General features: G+C 35.3%; 1 protein-coding gene across 1 annotated transcript; it reads right to left on the minus strand.

Moving 5' to 3' along the window:
• Positions 1-16,084: 16,084 nt before the first annotated feature.
• On the minus strand, positions 16,085-19,070 carry LOC127862529 (uncharacterized). Its single transcript, XM_052401692.1, has 2 exons — positions 17,105-19,070; positions 16,085-16,505 (listed from the first exon to the last, which is right to left on the minus strand). The coding sequence occupies exons 1-2, from the start codon at positions 19,068-19,070 to the stop codon at positions 16,288-16,290; spliced, it is 2,184 nt and encodes a 727-aa protein (XP_052257652.1). The 3' UTR covers positions 16,085-16,287.
• Between the last annotated feature and the right edge of the window lie 2,833 nt (positions 19,071-21,903).

Here is a 21,903-nt window from a genome sequence, read left to right on the forward strand (position 1 = left end):
ATTTCTACATCTATGAAGGTGACTTGCTTTTGTCCATTTAGAGAGACTTGTTCACAGATTGTCAAAACTACAATTTAACAAGTTTTTTTTGGGTCACAGAATGAAAAATAAAACACTGCACATCTGGAAGAAAAATAACAACAATGATATAGACTCCTACCGAACAAACATTTGCCTTTATGAGAAATCATAAAACCGCGGCAGATTTGATTGCGCTACCTAGATACTAAAAACAAACTTGCTTATCCAATCATGATACTATGACCACATATAATACAATCGTTTTTTTGTTTTAACGTTTTTTTCAATGTTTGAATATATAAATGGTTTAAAGGAGTTTCAAATTGTGACGTAATGGCTGGAGATTTAAAAACATAAAAACGCAACATCATAAATACCACCAAACTTTGGCATCGATTGCAGTCCAGTATATTATGGTAGTGGGAAAGCTTCTGCGGACAGGAATCGTTCCCGTTATCCGCCCTTTTAAGATACAGAACCTCGGACACAACGCTGACATGGCAACCATGTGGCCACTAGAGGTCATAGATGGCATGGACCAAAATGTACAGTGATTTGTGGGTTTGTGTTTGGATTATTTTGTTAAATGTCGTTTTAAATTAAAAAAGTCATTTATACTTCTTGAGCTGGCCTAGCAATCATGTCGTCCATGTTAGTTAACAAAATGGTTATGTGATGTGTGTGTTTATTGGAAAGTCATTGTTCAATATACATTTCCTGTAATTGTGTTCATGTTTTGTTTTACAATTTGTTTGATAAATTGAACAAATATATGAACAGTTATGAACTTCTGGCGTTTTTTCCTGTCCTGGAGGTCTGAATATCGGCCCCATTACTAATAGAAATGTTGGTTTTGTCCAAATCCATAAAATATCCATCAAAAAAGCTGTATTTGCTGTGCTTGCATTCTTGAGGTAAATTCTTGTTGAAGCTTGTGCTAATCTTGCTACACTGTTTGTTTTAAATCTTCTAGAAATGTGTCCCAACTGTGCTTCACATGAAAATACTCTTGAAGTCTAACTGACATATATGGCCTACTAATGCCAATGGTGTAGGATTATGACCACTTTTTTAAGCGTAAAAGTTGTCATGACCAATGAGAGTGTATTATATTTGCAATATTTTTTAAATAAATTTGAATATACTATTAAAAGATCATTAATGTTTTGGTGAAGAAAAACCGCCGTGAATAAACGATAAAAAAAAATAAGAGTAAAATATAGATTGTTTTAATCCGTGAAAATATGTACGTATGGAGTTACTGCATTTCTTGTGATTATTCACATGCATGCGTTCAATAGAGATTTTTGAGTTGTATTGTTAAGTGATGAGTAATCCATGGGTAATTAATTTTATTCACGCTCACATAATGCTTCTTGCATCTTTTTTGTAAGTGGTCAAAGTATTTGCTGATCTTTTTGCTGCCAGGCTTAATTCTGTCTGTTCTTCAGTCTACCAGACTTTATACTGGCTTACATATATTGATGCACTGAGATTCAGACCAACCAAACGTTTGAGAGACAATCGTATAAGTCATTCATATCATGTCATGAACAGTTCGTAATCAGATGACAAGCAGTTCAAATATGGTTGCCCTGTGTGTATATCAGGTTACAATTTAATATTGAACACACTGAGTTTTTTTTTACATGGAATGATATAGATAGTTTGATAAGATCGTTATTCGAAAGTATCTCGCATTTCAATGTACATCATGTTTTTTTTTCACAACAAACTGAAACAAGCATCGCCAGATTTGATCAAGCAAACTTAATAGTTTAATTAAGATTTAATATGGGCCGCGTCATGCGAAAATGGGTCTCATGCCATATCCGGTTAGCGTAGTACCTCTGGTGTTATTTTGAGTTGCCTTTAAAGGTGTGGAATCATCTATTGCTGAAGGGATTTAGAACAAAAAATGCCCCCAAAATTGTTCTTAATTTGTTAATTTAATTTTGTCCAAAATCGTAATGAAAACAAAATATATGTGTGCCTCCTCTACCAGTATATTTTTTATGTATTACAAAATCATAAAAAATCTATATTTGTACTATTATTAGATTGAAATTTAAACAGTTATGTGCTCACTATTATATTTTAGAAAAACAATCTGAAACTAAAAAGACAGCGGGTGGTTTAAAGTTAAACTTTTTCATATACTGGCACTGCGTTTATGACTGTTTACCCTAAGATGATAGTATTTGCTTTATTTAAATATTTTTTATACTGATTATATATTTAGTTCAGACAGGCACCTCGTGAAAACACTGTTTATTTTTCACTGAAAATAAAACAAAGTATCAATTCCAATATATAAAAGTAAATGGGCAAGTACTTTATTAACGAATTTAACCGCGTATATAATAGTTGAAGGTAACTTATCTGGCAAACGATAATTTAAATATGTCTTAGTTACAAGTATTTTCGTCTGAAAAAGTTAGATGTTCTCACACGGCTTACGAAGAACATCGACAAGTCATTATTATGGCATTTCTTTCCTTAATAAAATATACTGATGTTTTGCAACAAAAACATCATTTTTAATCGATAGAAAATATGTGTAACTTACTTAGGGTGACCTGTTGTGTTATTGCACAATCCCTAATTCCGAAAAAATACTTGAAATAGTTTAAATGACGTGTTGATGGAATGATGCATGCATTATGTATAGACAGCATGTAAAGTATGTGAATAAATATTGTTTTTACTGCTTTACAACTACAAGTAATCACTTAAAAGGGATTAAATTATTAATTGATAATGTAAGAATGTTGTGAGATGTTTGAGTTCCTTTGGAAACAAAAGGTAAACATAAGCCTGACACTACACAACTCAACGGAACGTTAATTGTGCCTTGATCGAATTGAAATCACATTGTTGTTATTATGAATCGTAATACGATACTGTAACTTATATGTTCGCCGTTGATTCGTTGAATAAGCTGGGTTCCCAAATAACTCTTTAATGCAATTACAATTGATCATTAATAAGCAATCCTGTTAGATAGTTGGATCGATACCAATATACTGATTACACAACATGTATGCAATGCAAACGACCATTTTTACGACGGAATAACCAAACCGAAGTTCGACACGCAACAGGCATTAAAAAAAAACAATAGAAGAAAGCATGGTATGTAACCAGTATTTCTTAATGAGTTATTTTACATGCATTACAATAGTAGACAGCATAGCAGGGTATTATACTATATAACCAATTTGTCTTAAGGAAGTAAGTACCATTCGAAACAATGGACAGACGCAGATCGGATGGGTCTACATTTCCTATACGTCGTATTATGAAGCCGATTTCACAGAGTGGTCAGTTCCCCTGTCCTGTGACAAGAGGACATATTTCTGTAGAGTGAAAAATGAACATGTGTATGATGAAAGCCAAATGCGTTACCTGAAAAGGCCCGAGGATCCAAATAATCTTAGCTGGATTCCCAAATAACTTTTTTAGGTAATAAATATTGATTAGCGATCATTACAGATATTTTGGATCGATACCAAAATACTGATTACATAATATGTATTCATTTCAAAAGACTTTTTTACGACGGAATATCCAAACAAAACTTGAACACGTAACTGAACATGCATTTTATAAAAATAGAAGACAGCATAACCGGGTATATAACTAGTTTTTCTTAAGGAGGTAAGAACAATTCGAAACAATGGACAGACGCAAATCGGATGGGTCTACATTTCCTATACGTCGTATTATCAAGCCTATTTCAGAGAGTGGTCAGTTTCCCTCTCCCGTGATTAAAGGACATATTTCTGTAGATAGAAAAATTAACATTACGTTTGATGAAAGCCAAATGCGTTACCTGAAAAGGCCCGAGGATCTAAATAATGTCAGTTTGAATTTAGATGATGGGTATGAAGATAGAGAAGAAAAATCAGAATAAAATTATGAAGATATTGATCTTATGATTAGGCCAAAACAAAATAATGTTGTGGTTACGGTTACCCGACCGAGCCTATTATTTTGCTGCGACCCTACAACATTTTATTCAAAATTAAAAGCCAAAAGAAAAAAATCGCGGTAAAAGTAAAACCATACCGGACTCCGGAGGAACGGTTTTTAGCCAATCCGACATTTTTTAACGGAGTGCGATTTTACGAGGGCACCGTAAGCCTCGTCCGATGAGGCTCTCGCTGTCGTTCGCCATATCAGCCATTTGCAAAAATATTGAGAATTTGGCTCTCTTAAAAATCTGATTTGCGGAAATGCTAAAATCTCGTAAAGTTTCACTGAAAACATTCGCCAAAATACAGACTGGTGTACAATATTTTTTTCTCTTTTTTATCAATGAAAGTGTTCGCAATTTGAACAATAAACGAAAACTGCACCAGTCCAGAGCATGAGACATCGCTTGACCTTATTGTTATTGAAGTGCACGTAGTAGCTGGCCAATCAGCATTGAGTTTGCTCACAAATAATATTGGGTTATCATGCGCAGACACTGTATACTCGGAATACACAGTTGATACTGTCGTCCGCCAACATTATAGCGGCCGAGGGCAAACGTCGTATTTAAAGATAAACAAATGAAAAGAAGCGTAACAATAAACAAATTATTTCTAAGCTGATCACTTTACACCTTTCTCCTGACTATCGATCGATCGATTAAAGGATGATAATTAAATAATGAGTGAATTTTGAATAAAATGTTGTAGGGTCGCAGCAAAATAATAGGCTCGGTCGGGTAACCGTAACCACAACATTATTTTGTTTTGGCCTGATAATAAAGTTGTTTTACTCACAAAATATTTTAGTGTAAAGCAATATGTCAACCAATTTTATATTTGCTAGGTTACTGGTTTTCATTTTCTGTAGTCAAACGATATGCACATTTTGTGTGCAAAACGCGTACAATTTTTCGGACTGTTGTTTTCGGATACATTATTTTATTCGTCCATTATAATTTATTTTCGAAGTTCTTTATAGAAGAAATAAAATGACGAATACACATGCGGTGATATGGTGTGGTTTATAATATTTCAAATTGTATTCACCTGAAAATACAATTGGAAAGACTATAAAAAGCACAATTAGTAAGAGCTTTTGATGGGGTGGAGGGGCCCTTTATTCCTGTTGGGTTCCTGCGGCTGCGGTTCCAAGACCCACAGCCTATTTCTCAGGATTTCAAATTATTTTGGACCATCGACACCACTATTAAATGTACATCTATTAAATAACTTATGTTTGTACTTTGACAAGTACCATACTTTTTATTTCTATATTGAAAACTGTATGTTATATTATGATATGTTATATGCCCTTGTTGTAATTTAAAATAAATATAAAAAAGTTGATAGTCGATATAATTATTTCAAAAGCAGTTTTTGCGTACCGAAAGACGAAAAATGGTTGGCTCAGAGAAATTTTGGGACAGCCCTAGCTCACTCACTCCGACTCATCGGGGAGGCGCTTTACGTATTAAATGCGTAGAGCTTCTGCAACGCAATTGAGAAATCATCTTCTTCGTCAATTTTATTTAATGTTTTACATAAAAAGTGTGATCATGCTTTGGAGTTCAGGGCTTTTAAAGCCTTCCGTTTAGGTATGGCTATCAAAAAGGTGTTAGCTGTGTTTTTCAAAGTATTTTCCGGTTATTATCCATCAACATTTACAGTATTTTTCTCTATATAAAAAGTTTTTTGAAGTTTGTTTCTGATATGGATAAAAAGTCAATGCAAGGCTACAGTCAAGTTGAAGCAATATTGACCATTCATCCTTATCAGCAGTTAAATGGTTTTTGTGCTAGATTGCGTATGTATGTATTGGAAAAAAGCCGTGCAACAAAATAAAATAAAATAAAAAAATAAAATGTTTTTCCTTCCTACCTACCCTAATATTTTTTGGCCCGTAACCTGAACCACAACATTATTTTGTTTTGGCCTTAAATGGATTTCAGAGAAAGGCGTACTTTTCCATATTCCAAATGTGTTATGTGTGTAGCTCGCCTGAGCACAATGTGCTCATATTGAGCTTTTGTTATCACATTTTGCCTGTTGTTCGTCGTGACGCGTCAATATTTGACTCGTTAACACTCTAGAGGCTACATGTGTTGTCAGATCTTCATGAAACTTGGATAGACGTTTTGTCTTAATAATATCTTGGACGAGATCGAAAATGATTCCGGTTGAGTTGGTTGAAAAACATGGTTGCCAGAGGGCGAGGCATTTCCCGTAAATGACTATAGGAAAACATTGTTAATACTCTAGAAGTCACAGCTTTTGTGCAATCTTCATGTAACTTGGTTGGAACATTTGTTATAATTGTATTTTTGATCAGTTCGAAAATGGTTCCTGTTGGTTAAAAACATGGCCGCAAGTGGGCAGGGCATTTTTCCTTATATGGCTATAGTAAAACCTTGTAAACACTATAGAGGTCACATGTACTGTCCGATCGTTATGAAACATGGTCAGTATTTTTTCCCAATTATATAATGGACGAGTTCTTGAATGGTACCGATTTGTTGAAAAACATGGCCGCAAGGGACCAGGGCATTTTTCCATACAGCGCTTAGCGAAACCTTGTTAACATTCTTGTTTGAAGTATAACGAACTTTAACTAAATATGAGACTTAATAAGTGTTGAATTATATGAATATTTCCATAATTATACGGACGTAAATTTGCTTTCTATTGTTTTGAATATTTGTTTATGCATCCAAAGGGAGTTATATAGTAGTCTCACTGTCTGTCCATATGTTATTGGATGAGTGGTTGGGTGGGATATATTGCATTTTCTGTACGTCCAGATACTTGTCCGCTCTGTAATTTTAATGTGCTAAAGGATTTCAATTTTAATATGAGTTATTATTCTTCTTGAACAGACAATGTATTAGGTACAACTGCCATGCTTCTTTAAAAGGTAAAGATAACAACTCAAGTTTAGACTTTCTTCTCCTACAACCACATAATTCAATCTAAACGTCAAAGTAACGGTCCAGTTGAACATTTCATTTCTCTCCCAAGCATATACAAACTGCTTTGATGGCATGTTTCACATTCTATTGTATTTGTATACATAAATACGTGTTATTGTTTAGTAGTTAAGCACAGGACTCAAGCCTGCTGAGCATAGACATGTTGTGTTCAAACGTAAATTTGTCAAGTCAGCTGATGTTTTTATAATTGTGTCTTGTTCTGTGAAAATTTGGCAAAATGCATGTGCGTAAAGTGTCGTCCCAGATTAGCCTGTGCAGTCCACACAGGCTAATCAGGGACGACCCTTTACGCTCTTATGGTATTTTTAGTTTCAATGAAGTCTCTCCTTACAGAAGATCAAGTTTAGGCGGAAAGTGTCGTCCCTGATTAGCCTGTGCGGACTGCACAGGCTAATCTGGGACGACACTTAACGCACATGCATTAAGCCCAGTTTTCTCAGATCAAGACACAATTACATGTACTATTCAGGGGAAAGGAAAGGGGGGTCTTGCTTCTTTTCTTTTTTCATCAGGGTATATCCATTAACTTCACTCCTAGATTTTCTTTTAATGATTTAATATTTAAAGTGATCCAACAATTATCTTTGGTTGAATGAAGTGTTGAAGTTATTAAACGATGTAAAAGGTTGGGTATATTTCTAACTCGATCATGTTTTCATGTTTGTGATTTATGTACATGTAGAAAGATAACATAGGTAAACAAGTGCTAGCTAAGTATTAAGGAGAACTTTAAACAAGTTTCTCAGTATAAATACTCGGATTTAGGCGTGATCTTTATCTATTTATGTGTAAACTGTTTAAGTAGTTATTCGCCAAAATTAGCATAATTATCATATGTACTGCTATATGGATCGGGTAACTTATGTGAAATACATTTTGATATCTGTGAGGTTTTGTGATTTTGTTCTACCAGTCTCCATGATTGCAGTATTCTTGAAATTACAATTGCTAAGTGTTCTTTGCAACGTTTGGACTCAAACTGAGTTTCTTTCAATTTAGAATGATTCAGAATGGTGGCAGCGATATTTAATATGTAACCTCCCTTGTTCCTTGCTATTTTAGATCCCCTGAGCACAAGTTACTGATGGTGAGCTTTTCTGATCGCATTTTGTCCGTCGTCAACATTTTCCTTATTAAAACTTTAGAGGCCACATTCATGATTCGATCTCCCTTGAACTTTGTCAGAAGATTTGTCCCAATGATATCTGGGACGAGTTCGAAAATTGTTTCGGTTGGTTGAAAAACATGGCCTAGAGGGGGCGGAGTAGTTTTCCTAATATGGCTATAGTAAAACCTTGTTAACACTCTAGAAGTCACTGTTATTGAACAATCTTCATGAAACTTGGTTGGAACATTTGTTCTAATAATATCTTGAATGAGTTCGAAAATGGTTCCGGTCTGTTGAAAAACTTTGCCGGCAGAGGGTAGTGCATTTGTCCTATATGGCGATAGTTAAAGTCACACACAGTGAAATGAAGCACATGTTAATCAATACATATAGATGCAATTTGAAAGTGTGAACGATTTTTAATAAAATCTATAGCCTAGTTAGCTTGTATTTTTTTATTTTTTTTTAAAACCGAAAGTAGGATTTCAATACATTTACATCCGTTTCGACAAACGCGATTATTTTTCAGTTTAAAAGCGCGAACAAGACGGATTTCTACCTTGTAACCACCAGATATATTCTAATTGGCATAGATAAATTTAAATATATAGCCTAGTTAGCAAGTTATTTATTATTTTTCAAATGGTACCGCTTTTAAAACCGAAAGTAGGATTTCTAGACGTATACGTCCATTTCGACAAACGCGATTATTGTTTAGTTTTAAAGCGCAAAAAAGACGGATTTCTACCTTTTAACCACGAGATATAATCTACTTGGCAAAGATAAAATATGTTTCTTATTTATACTTAAATTTACTATAACATGTTTTTCATTTCAGGGTGTGTGGCTTTAAACCTTGTGTACACTATACAATTTATTTTCGAATCTTCATCGAATATGGTCAGACGATTTTTTTCTAATGATATCTGGGCTGAGTTAGAAAATGGTTTCAGTTTGTTGAAAAACATGGGGCATTTTTCCTTTAATGGCTATAGTAAAACCTTGTAAACTTTCAAGTTGATATTTTTGCCAAGTTTGAAAATTGTAATAAAATCAAATAACAATCTACGTGTATTTTACTGAAACACTATTAATATTATTAAGTTATAACAACATTGCTAGGTGAATAAATATAAATTTTGTTAACAATTGGAACCGGCATAATATAATCGATCCATCACCCTCATGTAGCATGTTCATCTTAAAGGGGCCTTTTCACAGATTTTGACATGCATTGAAGTTTGTCATTAAATGCTTTATATTGATAAATGTAAACATTGGATCTAAAAAGCTCCAGTAAAAAAAACAATAATAAAATTTAAGAAAGAAAACAGTAACCTTCAACTGGGCTCGAACCACTGACCCCTGGAGTAAAAGTCTATCGCTTAATTAGACCACTCGACCTTCCGTGCTCAAACAATGAGTGCTGTTTTTTATACTTTATATAAGCAATCCTCCTAGCATTAGAACATTTAACGACAACAACTCCAAATTATTCAATCGTTTCGCGTTGCAACGCTTTATAGTTTTCATGCTTTTAAATCGTCAAAGAGGCATATCATGGATATTTAAGAGCATGGTTAATGTTCAGTATTACTGTTTTCCTCACAAATATCATCACTACAACGAATATTTGCGAATCTGAAACATTTTTTTTTTGTACATTTTGTCAATTTACCACAACGTGAAAAGGCCCCTTTAAGGGAAAAATTGTCTAAACGTTTCAAGTATGAGGTTTCCTACAGCTATTAAATGTTCATTTCAGGAACCTTGCAACGAGCAAACTTAACAATCTGGTTGTTAGTAGACGTTGCATTTTAACCGATATCATGTTTACTCCGTGCAAGAAGTATGCACACTGTCAATGGAAAATTGCAGTTATTCTTCAACACGGCGCATACCACATATGTCGTTTCGACAGGAACAATAATTGGGAAGAGGTTCAGAAACCACACAATAGAGTATGGCGTAAATCCTATTATTGGGGATGGAAAATGGAACAGCTTTTTACCGAAAGTAAACCAGATAAACATGTTATCGACTTTTTCACTTCAAGTACATGCTGCTACTTAAGCTAGGTTGGTGATTGTCGGCTCGGGTACTACTGACATGTACCCCGGTTACTCTTAAGTATACTTACATGTACCCCGGGTACGGTAAATATACTTAAACGTTCTCGAGAAATTTAAAGCTAAATCGGTCGTTGTTGGCTATTTTTTTTAATTAAGTATATTCACATTTATGTCAATTTTCTGTAAAAATGGCCTCTATATTTTTAGGAGTAAGACAAGGAGAATCATTATCGCCATTCCTATTTTCTATTTATTTGAATGACTTAGAAGAACATTATATGTTAAATGGATTTAAGGGAAAAGATATTGGTATGCTAAAATTATTTTTGTTTTTTATATGCAGATGACAAGGTAAATATGGCAGAAACTCAGGAAGAACTAATTAAAGGTTTGTCTTTGTTATAGGACTACTGTGATAGGTGGAAATTATGTGTTAACACAAATAAAACAAAGGTTATGGTTTTCAAAAAATTGGGGACAACTTAGGAGGGATATTAATTTTTTGTACAATGACCAAGCATTAGAAATTGTTAAATCATTTTATTTTTATTTATTTTTACATACTTAGGAATTGTATTCACTACAGGAGGATCTGTTGCAAATACCTTTGAAACACTTGCAGGTCAAGCCCCAAAGGCTGTTTTTAAGCTTAACTTATATTTAATCAATTATCCAACAATTTCAATACATACCAAATTAGAGTGGTAAATCATCTTGTTTTACCAATTTTAAATTATGGGTAATACACATGGGGCTTAACTGAGTCAATGGCAATTGAAAGAGTTCATTTAAATTTTAGCAAAAAAACTACTAGGCATTAAAATTCAAACACAGAACAATTTTGTTTATGGGGAACTTGGAAGAATATCCTTGACAACTACAAGAGCCATTAATGTAATACGGTATTGGTTGAAAATTATTCAGTTAGAAGATCATGAGTATGTAAAGTGTATTTATAAACCACATGTGGGATAATTTAATAAATAAACCAAATACACATTCGTTGGCAAAATCTGTTTGTAATCTGTTGCAGACTTTAGGCTTTCAATATGCATGGCTACACCGAGGTGCAGGTGATGAAAAGAGTTTTTTTTATCCTTGGTAAAGTCCAGATTATATGATACATTTATTCAAAATTGGATGTCATAACTAAATGATTCTTCAAGAGCAATAAGTTACAGGCAGTTTTGTAAATTTGAATTGCAGCCTTACTTAAACAATGTATGATATATATCGCAGCTTATTTCATCTCCTTGTTTGTGTACGACTTGGGGCCCAGTACTTCTTTGCATGTTTTGATCACTGCCCTTTCATTTATGCCGCGTCTGCTATTTTGTTTCTCTTAATCAGCTCCTATATGACCTAAAACTTGTTTGGAAGGATGATCTTAAACTCTTTTTGCTTCTTTTTTCAAGTGTAGCGATTTTAAACGATGGCGTTTGGAACCTCTCCAAGTCCAATTTTTCCTTTAGCTTCAGTTTTAATCTTGCGACTAGGAGGTGGTGGTACGAAACAAAGTAACTATTATCCTCCTTTAAAGGCGTAAATCCAGAAGAGAGCGATGGAACGCCGCCAAGATGTACTGTTTGTTGATCTGGTTCTCCGTTGATGGGTCTTGGGAAACAAAAGTTACCTAGTGTATGCTTCTGTCGTGGAAAACATTTCATCTAAAGTTCAGGTTACTTGTTGCAAACAGTTCAACGAATCCTTCACCGATTTTGTTCATCGTGCTTAAAACTTGCTGCCCCATAAGATCATTATATCTATTACATCAGCTTTCTCTGCATATCTTGGCGTTGAAGTCACCCTTTAAAATATATGATGATATTTCTCTTTTGTCTGTCATGTATAATGGTTGAAATTCAGTTGTAAAAGTTTTCCTTTTCCTCATCTTCGCTGTCGTTCGTCGGGGCGTAGTACTGGATTATGTCCATGTTGATTCTCTTCTTCTTTGAAAGAGGCTTTCATTATCCGTAATTCTCCGATCCGATAGGCGCTCACTTTGCCGACTCGGAAAGCATCAGAACTACTACCTTGGTGTGTACTGCATCTTCCTGCTCATTCCCCGAGAACAGCATATACTCGCCTGTAGTCAATCCCCTTTGTCCAGAACCAATTTATCTTGATTCGCTGATTACTGGGGTGGTCATGTGTAATTTCCTTATCTCTGCGGACAACTTTGATGTCGTCCCTGTCTCGTACATGGTTTTTGCATTCAAAGTACCAATTATAGTGGTAGTTCTAGTGAAGACGATGGTCTACGGTGTAACGACTTTCAGTTGACTCTTGCTTTTAAAGCCCGGCTTCATACACCTTCACGCTGGAGGTCAATCGTCTCCAATGTCCTTGATGTATGTCGGTATGCTGTTTGGCGTTTCTGTATAAACCTGTGTTTTTTTTACATGGTAGGGTTATCATCCCTACGCCCAGCCCTCAACCTTTATCAACCGGGCTTAGGACCGTCTTAGACGGATGTGAATTTTCATTGAGTATACTTAATAATGTTTGATATTACTATGGCTGCTTCTTCTTAGTGTATACATTATCACGTTTTCGTTTTTTAATAACTGAAGGCGGGATCTTCCTGGCGTAAACACAATTAGCGTGTCATATTACTGAAGATTGCTTGTTCTTAGAGTGAATACGCTTTTTTGTTTTAGTATGAGGCAGTATTTAAACATGATAACGTGTGATTTTTGCAAAATGATAATGTAATGTTTTAAAGGTATCATAGCTATTAGATCAGTTATAACAACAATCGTATTGCTAAATAATTCTTTCGACATGTAAACTATTTGTATAGCCTGTAAACAAATTAATAAGTGTATTTCCAAAAACGAAACTGAGTAAACATTGTAAGTAAGTCAGTACTATTTTGAAATCATTTGCTGCATCGCATAAAGCAAAGACACGTATAAGGCCGTTAAATTCTTGCGTTAATGAATTTGTCATATACAGTAAAAATGTACTTTGCTATCGTGCGTAAATAATAAAATGTAGTTTGCCTAATAGGCATTGTGATAAGTTCATCTTGCAGAATATTGGCAAAACTTTTTTTTATTACTTGTTGTGCTACAATACATGCTCACTAAAGAAAAATATAATTAAATTAAAAATGGGTCGGCAAAATATATGGGTATGCCGAGAGTCGTTCAAAAAGTCCTTTGTTAAGACATGTTTTGAGGATTTACCTGCCAGAACAACAACCATACACACCGTTACCACAAATAAAGGAGCCTGTCGTTTAAGGGTATTGGTTGTTGACTCCTTGTTTTTTCTCGTTTAAAAAAAGGCGTTTATGTTCTGTTGTAAAATTAGAGGATTAAATCAACAATATATCTCCTGATAGAGTTTCTTCATTATAATTAATTGCTATATTAAATATAATATTAAACTAAAGTTGACCATGTTGGCTTTCGGCCGACCAAACCTCGCACGGCTATGATTCTCCCTCTTATCAAGAAGGGTAAACGGCATGCAGTGTAAATTGCACTACTTTATTGAAAGAGCGAGCATGGTGACTGGGCCAAGTGTGAGGTTGAGCGCTCTATAACCAGGTTTAAACCCCCAATGCATTTCATTGACCGTTCCAAGGAGGTGACCCCAGCTTTATTCATATTTTGTGTTTATGTTGGTTTGTATTGTGCTGTATTGTGCTGTTTTGTACTGTTTGGGCAATCGGTCACTTGACTTAAATAAAGGACCAACTAATTGTTTTTAATGAAAATTCAATAGTGCTCCAGCAGCTGGAGTTTCACTTATATATATTGTGAAAATGTGCGCACAAAATACTTGAAGTGTACGTTCCCAAAAGATTAACTTTAACGTAGACTGGAAATCAGCTAATCTAAAAAGTTGGATGGAATAACTAAACATTAGATGTTGTTTACTATATGCATTGCAGCAAGTAGGCATAATCGTTTTCTAAGTTTACAAGTTCTTTGCATAAAGTATAGTAAACGTATATTTTTACGTATCAACAAATTAAACGAATATGATATACCTTTTTGATTAGGCGTTTAATTTGTTTAATTAAATCAATGACATGAAATACAGTCCAATGAACGTTAGCAAAAAGATAGATACTGCTGTGGTTGTATTTAAATATATAAGAATATTGATTGAGTTGACTCAATGACTGATTAATGATAATGATCATCAAATTGTCGGAAATCTAACGCATAAAAGTGAATTATAATAGCATATAGTGCTATTCTAGACACTGCACACTCACATGAGTGTACCGAATAAAAGCTAAATAGCGGATCGCAGTTTTGCGGTATGTACTACCGGGGTAATTTCGGGGTTATTTGAATGTGAAATATTACAGCTGGCGACGTCTGAGTCTGAACTTTAAGCATTTATAACTCTACATTTATTGTCTGCTTTTCATTTTGCTATATATTAACAGAACGCCAGAAGTCCAGAATCATAAATCTGGATGTTCAATATTTAATATTTATATATATACTTGAAGTTGGAATGTATACATAGCAAGTAACAGCAGCAAATAATAGTTTAAGCGTTTCGCCGACATAAACTTTTGATTTGGTTTGTGTAACGAACCTTACGGCTTGCAGTTACAAAGAATCTTAGTTGAAAATCAAGTTGGAAAAAGTATAATTTGGCAATCTTGTACACAAAAGAATTGATTATTGAGTGCGACACGAAGTCTTTAGTGCTCTAAGTCAAATACTATGGAAAATGCGCAATGCGATTTGCAGTCAGTGATCACATCAATAACTTAAAGTTTGGCTTTTTTCACTTGAATACAGACTTTCTTAAGACGCTTTCTAAAACCAGGTCCATTTCATCCATAAAGGTAATAAAACAACTTCAAGTCAACAACTAAACACATCCTATTCCATGAAAAATACAGTAATACAAACAATTAAGTAAAATGAAAAGCTAAAGATGTTCATTAATATGTAAATCAAAGCTCAGGGTTCTTAACAATTTTATTGTGCTTACACAACAATCCAATAAACACAAAGTGAAAAAGAATATGCATTGAATGAATAGATGGAGTTTAAGTCGCAAATTAAATGCAAACTGTTTATGAATAAATTTATAAAAACATAATATTTCTTATAATTTGAATAGATAGAGTGATCTTTATTATCATCCATAGGGAGAGCAATACATACCCAGTGATTATATTTAAAAAAAATACACAAAGTGCATTAATATGTATATATACGAAAGTAAAGGAAATGAAGCGTGCAATTATTACATTGATATTGAACGTAAAGCAATTAAATGATTACATTGAAATAGAACTTTCAGCATTGTAAGGTTTAAAGTGAAATAGAAAGTTAAATAATGAGAGGATAACATTGAACTAGAACGTCAAACATTTTAAGAACAGCTTAGAATAGATCGTTTAACAAGTTGACGATTTTTGTATCGGGAATTCAAGCAATAAACGTGAAAGTATACAGATACTTTTTTCAAAAGATATATTAACAATTAATTGTTATATTTACGCAATATATAAACCATAAGAAATAAAAGGTTTCATTTTGTCAAAGATATTCTTTTTTTGTCGCTGTCGTTTATGTAAGTGTGTACAAAATTATAGGTGCTTTAAAATTGTTAAAGTATGTACATATGATATTGTTCCCCACCGCCTTCGTATGAAAAGTTATGTATACTTATAATTGTTTACAACGGCAACCGTATAAATGCTTATTTTTATAAAATGAGAATTATTGTTTAATTGCAAATTTTCAGGACAATCGAGTGACGTACAGTTATTCCGTATTACATGTCCGCTGAATAAATATATCTGTGTTGATACTTTGGTTATGGATTTCTGTTTCCCCATGGATTCTTGTTCACTACAGATCATGGAAAAGAGAGTACAGTCTCAGTGATAATTAACAAATATTCACATATTAAAAGAAGACCGTTTCATTACGCGCCCATACGTTTGTTACGAATCGTTAGTAAAATGCGATGCTTACCACTCAACATTTTGAGTATGAAAACTTTGTGCATGTGACTTACTGAGCTGTGGTTATGAAAGGTCTACTTAGTTGCTGTCAAAGTCATGTGATATGTTTTATCGAATTCAATCGTGAAGGTTATACAGTGCATGGCGACTGAAATTCCCATTTCTACAGTTTATTCATATTGAAACCACTGTTGACATTCCCACCGCTTGTTGCGCCGTTTGTGTTCAATGTATACTTGTCGTTGGAAGACTTTGTTTTCTTCAAACACACGAAACAAATGCACAGCACAAGAATGGTCTGCAACGACAGTACGGCGATGAGTAAGCCAAGAAGTATATGGTAATTTTCCTTCGTTATTGCAGAATCCGATGCCTCTTCCGCTAGAAAAAAGAGCCGATGAAATGTTAATTAACCCATTTATGCCTAGTGGACTCTCCCATCCTTCTAAATTGGATCAATTTATTTCCAAAATAAGGGATGTCAAGTATATTTATTTCTATATTTAAAATACTTCTTACATAAATTCTTTTAAGCAAACAGCGCAGACCCTGATGAAACGCCGCATCACATCTGGGTCTACGCTGTTTGCCAAGGCCTTTTTTCTAGACGCTAGGCATAAATGGGCTAAATCGGAACGATGTGACATTGTTTATCTTTTGGTATTATCTGTATAGTCTGAAAATATACTTTTACCTTTTAGACAATGACGTGATAAACATATATACTTCAACAAAGACCCGAACAACATGAGTATGTTCAACAAGTTAAAAACTAATAGGACGCAACTATCATTTTTGCTAAACATAAATTGTAAATGAAGGTTCATTATATACAAGTAATTTAATTACGAAATATATTTAATCAAAGAAGACAACAATGTGTATTAAAAAATGCTTAGTCGGACACAATTCTCAGTTTTGCAAAACATTATCTGGACATTTTAATCAGATGAAATCATAAGATACCATAATACCATTACCTTGCTGGTGTTCCTCTGCCTTCGAAATAAGGTTCATTCTGTAAGGAGATGGCGGATACGAATGGCAGTCTGGAAATCTTTTCGGCGCTGATGGTATTTCAGTGAACGATTCATTTAACAGCAAAAGCATGCCGTCCATACTGTGAAGTTCAATGTGGCAGTGCATGTTCCAGAGACCGGGGTTGTCAGCCTTTATCCGAATGACAACATATCCGCCAGTGGGAACAATAATCGTGTCTTTACGAGGAGGATTGTTCAGCTCTACGCGCGGTACACGTCCGTTGAGCCAAGCCGCATCACTCCATGTTGCGTTGTTGCAAAATGATTCCTTAGGGTCGGTAACTGGTCCTCTGCAATCGATATCTGAATTGTCGCCTTGTATCGCCCCTGTTGATGAATTATAATTCCCGTATCCCATTTTCAGGACGTAGAACGAATGTCCGTGCATGTGTATAGGGTGCGACCATCCTTTGCCCCTTCCCATGTTCATTAAGACCATTTGAATAGTATCCCCACCGCCTATTTCTACCGCATTTGTACACATACAATGTCGGTCATCGCCGCACTCTGGAGATTTGCAAGGGGATGACCATTCCTTTGGTTGCAAAAGAGGATTTACATCCGGGGTATGAAAGTGTCTCCCGTTGACTGAACCCGGATAAGATGTCACGCCAGGAAAAGCCCAATTAAGGAAATATTCTTTGGACATGCCAGGTTCGAAGACAGGTGCTGGGTCGTCATTTACAGCAGATTTCAACTGGTCAAACGTTACACATTCAGTGTTCGCTTCTGGATAATATGTAAAAGGGCAATTTAAAACTAAACATTTCTTTGCAGCTGTACATTGCTGGCGGTTTGTCTTTGGGTCAGACGCAGTAGCGGTTTCATAGCGTAAAATTGCATCTGCTCGGCGGTAGCGTCCTTTCTCCAACGTAATGCCACGTATCCAATAGTTACCGACCGGCTGATTGGCTGTAATCTCGAAGTCGAATCTTTCGCCTGGATTAATGACAAATGATTCTGCTTCAACTGGTTTCAGGTCGTAACCATCAGAGGCAACAACAGTCAATGTGTGCGAGTCGATTGATATCCTGAAGGGATATAATGCACCAGTTCCAATAACTCGGAACCGATATTTGTTGCCTGACTTGACGTTGTAAACAGTTAAAGGAGCGCCATTGTGGTCAATATTATTCTCCTTGTAGTATCGTCCTCTCCCATTGATAAGTAAAGAATGTATAAGCAACATACTAAAGAAACTACTATCTAGTGACTGGCTTGGGCTCCGTTTCTTTCTTCCATCGTACACACCGTAGATCATTTTCGCGTGATCCGTGTCAGAATCCATGTCATGGTTCCAGTCCTGAATTTGCATTATTAAATCTTCTGTGGTCGTCTCGGTTCTCTCTTTGATTATGAAAGCTCCGTACACACCCATGGTTCTCTGTGCCCCTGCGTGCGAGTGCCACCAGAATGTTCCTTTTGGACTGGCCTTGAAGCGATAGGTAAATGACTGTCCTGGAAGTATCGGGCATTGTGTCACATACGGGACCCCATCCATCCACGGCGTGTCGACCTGATGAAGACCGTGCCAATGAATGGTAACTCCGTGACTGTTCATTTTGTTCTTTACATGCACGACAATTTGTTGCCCCTCAAAAACGATTATATTTGGCCCTGGGAATTGCCCGTTGACTACAGAAACAAGTCTTGGATTCTCCCATCCATCGGCTGTAATCACCTCGTCATGTGGAATTGGTTCAGCGGTGGATGTGTCATTAACGTCGTACGCAAACACATTACCACCGTGCGGAAAGACCAATGTTTTACCTCTCATCATGGTTAGTCGGTGCTCAACCTCAAAATGGAAGACGCATTCCTTCATGTCTATCTTGCAGACCTCCGCTTGCAAAATGCCAGAACAGAAGGCCACAATCAGCACATTGATCAAGACCCTCCTGCACATCGTGTGTTATCTAAACGAAGAAGAATAATGTTAAGAATAGTTTTTCAGAAGCATATGAGTTTGGTTGATGGTCACAGGTGGGGTCTTCTTCGGGTACTTCGGCAATCCCTTACAATACAAGACCACACTAAAATTGTTTTTCTTTCCAGTAACTAAATATCTGGAAAGGGCAGCTTAATATCAATCAATATTCTTCCGAACTTTTGTGAGTCTAGTAAGCTTATAGGATAGGAGAGACACTTCGGGACAAACTCCGAATCCACACTTCATGTAGCCTCGGTTGAGGAAGAACATCATTTACTTAAAAATACATAAACTACTTCACAATTGTCGTTCAAATGACATCACGACTATCACTAACAGTGTAAAGTTTGGTTACCAAATAAGGGTAGTAATCGCTACGCGAGGACTGCCGACGCCAAATATATGAATTTCAACACATTCCGTGCCGGTGTGTGACTGACTCCGAATGCAGCCCAATGCTGTTGCTGTTTTTTCCATTCTTCTGAATGCGTTAAATGGCATGTATACTGTGTGTTCAATACTTGTGTACAATGTTAAAATGAACGTTTGCATTACATTATCCTCAAAGTACATGTTGACATTAAATTAGAAAATGTAGGTGTAAGGACTGAATTATTTTGTAATAATGCCGGCCCGTCTTATTAAATAGCTGCTTCATACCATTCCATGATTTCGAATGCCTAGATTTTGGTTTTGCATAAGAAACGCTTTCTTGCAACGTAAATTAACGAATTTTAAGAATTAAAATCTGTCCGGATGATATTTTATTAAAAATTTAAAATGACTTTCATGCGCTATGTACAAACTTATGTAAAACAAATACCGAAAAAATAAAAGATTTGTCACAAAGAGTTGTGTCGATCAGGTTTATTATACATGAATATCGCACTGTTGACATAATTCGAAGATTTTTAACACAAAAGGTTGGTGACCCTACAGCTATTTCAATATTCACTGTTTCATATAAGCATAGATAAATATTCTTATCTATTAAAATGTATATATCTATATCATTCGAACGTGCTTTTGACAATAACATTCCAACATCCGCCTGTCACTGTATGAGGGTTTGTGTGTATTTTAAAGTTTGAGGCTGCGTTATGTAAGGAGTGTGCTCCATCACTTCTACCTTATTAATGTTTATAGACGTACGAAAGTTGGTTACGAATTTTTAAGAGGTGATAACCGCGTGTACCAACCACTGCGTGAACCAGACAGCACAGCCACTGGTCTTTTGACGGAGATGTGTTTAAATAAGATTTAACGTACTAGCGTACGTACTTTAGTCGAATTGTGGTTTTTGTGAACATGCAGAGTATGTTAGACAATACTGCGAGTCCATTCCTGTTTCTCAATGACAATAGCATATTCCTTTATGACAAGTTCATATTGCTTAATGACCGTTCCAGTGTGACATTTTTGACATGTTACAATTTATGTTGCTTTATGGCAAATGCTTACTGGATTTTTCTATTCGTTACAAACATACTGTTACTTCTGGGCGCAATTGTTCTCCATAACATCACATGTTGAAACATATTAGTAGCTTAATTGCATCTCTCGTTAATCTCTAAATGTAAATCACATGTTTTTGCGTGTAGCTGATACTACATCCATTTTGTGTCTTGATAATTCAATAATTTTAACAGTGATGCAATGCCCATTGAGTGCTATTCGTTAATGCGCTTTGTATACCTATGGAGTACACGCGTGAGAACGCAAGGACACGATGCGAGAACGCGAGACAACGAGATTAATTCGCGATCTCGCATCGTAATATCTTGCCTCGAATAATATTTTCTGTTGCGTTCTGGACCTTGTTTATTGTGATATTAATGTCGTAATATTGCAACTTTGTATTGTGATTTCGCATTGTCGACAATTAATTTGGAGTTTGTGAGATTACGATGCGAAATTGGGATAATCCGATGCTAGAACGCGAGATAAATATCGCAATCTAGCTCGTGTTCTCACAGTTTTAAGCTTTGGGTATAAAAAAAGCGTTGTATTATGCACAAGCACAACCGTCAAACGCACGCGCACAATAACACACACGCGCACATCGCACAGTAGCAACGTGATTGTATGTTCAAAATGTCCATTCGCCCGTCTTTACATTAGTTAACAATTTGATGAATCATTTGCTTGCATTAGGCGTGATATCTTCTACAACTGGTATGTCAGATCATCACCAAACTAAGTTAATATTACTACACTTCGTTCGTTTATCATTTATCACGAATGTTGTGTAATTTGAAAATACATGATGTCTTTATTTAATAACTTATATTCACAAACTGATCGATTTACTTAATGTGCTTTAATTCAAAAGCAGCCATGTTCCCAAAATCGGTGTTTCGACAAAAGTAGTTAACAACCTGGAAACTACAGAACCTCTGAGAGAGTTATATTTCTGCGCTTGAGTAAAGTAGTTTCGTGTATTTGTTCCCTTTATAGTTTATTCTAATAACGCAAGTCATGCATTACAGATCAATGGAGCCTATACTCGCTCTCTATATTCACAAGTTAAAACGTCTAATGCACTTAGGCAAACAAATAATGTAAGTAAGTAAGTTAACATTAAGAAATGTTGTATGAATAAACAATTTAATGCTTCAGTTTGCCAGCAGAAAATTTGAAGGCAGTTAAAAAAACAGAAACATTACTATAGAAATAAAGGAAGATACGCATTAACAAGCATGAACGCTAGATTGTTTGAACAACATATGCAAGTAAATAAAATAACACATAAATGTCATCAAGCAGCATGCATGAACTGGCAATTTATTAACCGCTTCATGTAAGAGGA

Source organism: Dreissena polymorpha, chromosome 16, assembly GCF_020536995.1.
Source record: "Dreissena polymorpha isolate Duluth1 chromosome 16, UMN_Dpol_1.0, whole genome shotgun sequence".
NCBI classification, from domain to species: domain Eukaryota; kingdom Metazoa; phylum Mollusca; class Bivalvia; order Myida; family Dreissenidae; genus Dreissena; species Dreissena polymorpha.

What these genes read in the sequence shown, in the direction of transcription:
- LOC127862529 (XM_052401692.1), bottom strand. Translation starts at nt 19,070, where the DNA reads ATGTGCAGGAGGGTCTTGATCAATGTGCTGATTGTGGCCTTCTGTTCT. An exon ending in GGCAGAGGAACACCAGCAAG is followed by an intron (nt 16,506 to 17,104) that starts GTAATGGTATTA and finishes TCTTTTTTCTAG; the next exon opens with CGGAAGAGGCATCGGATTCT.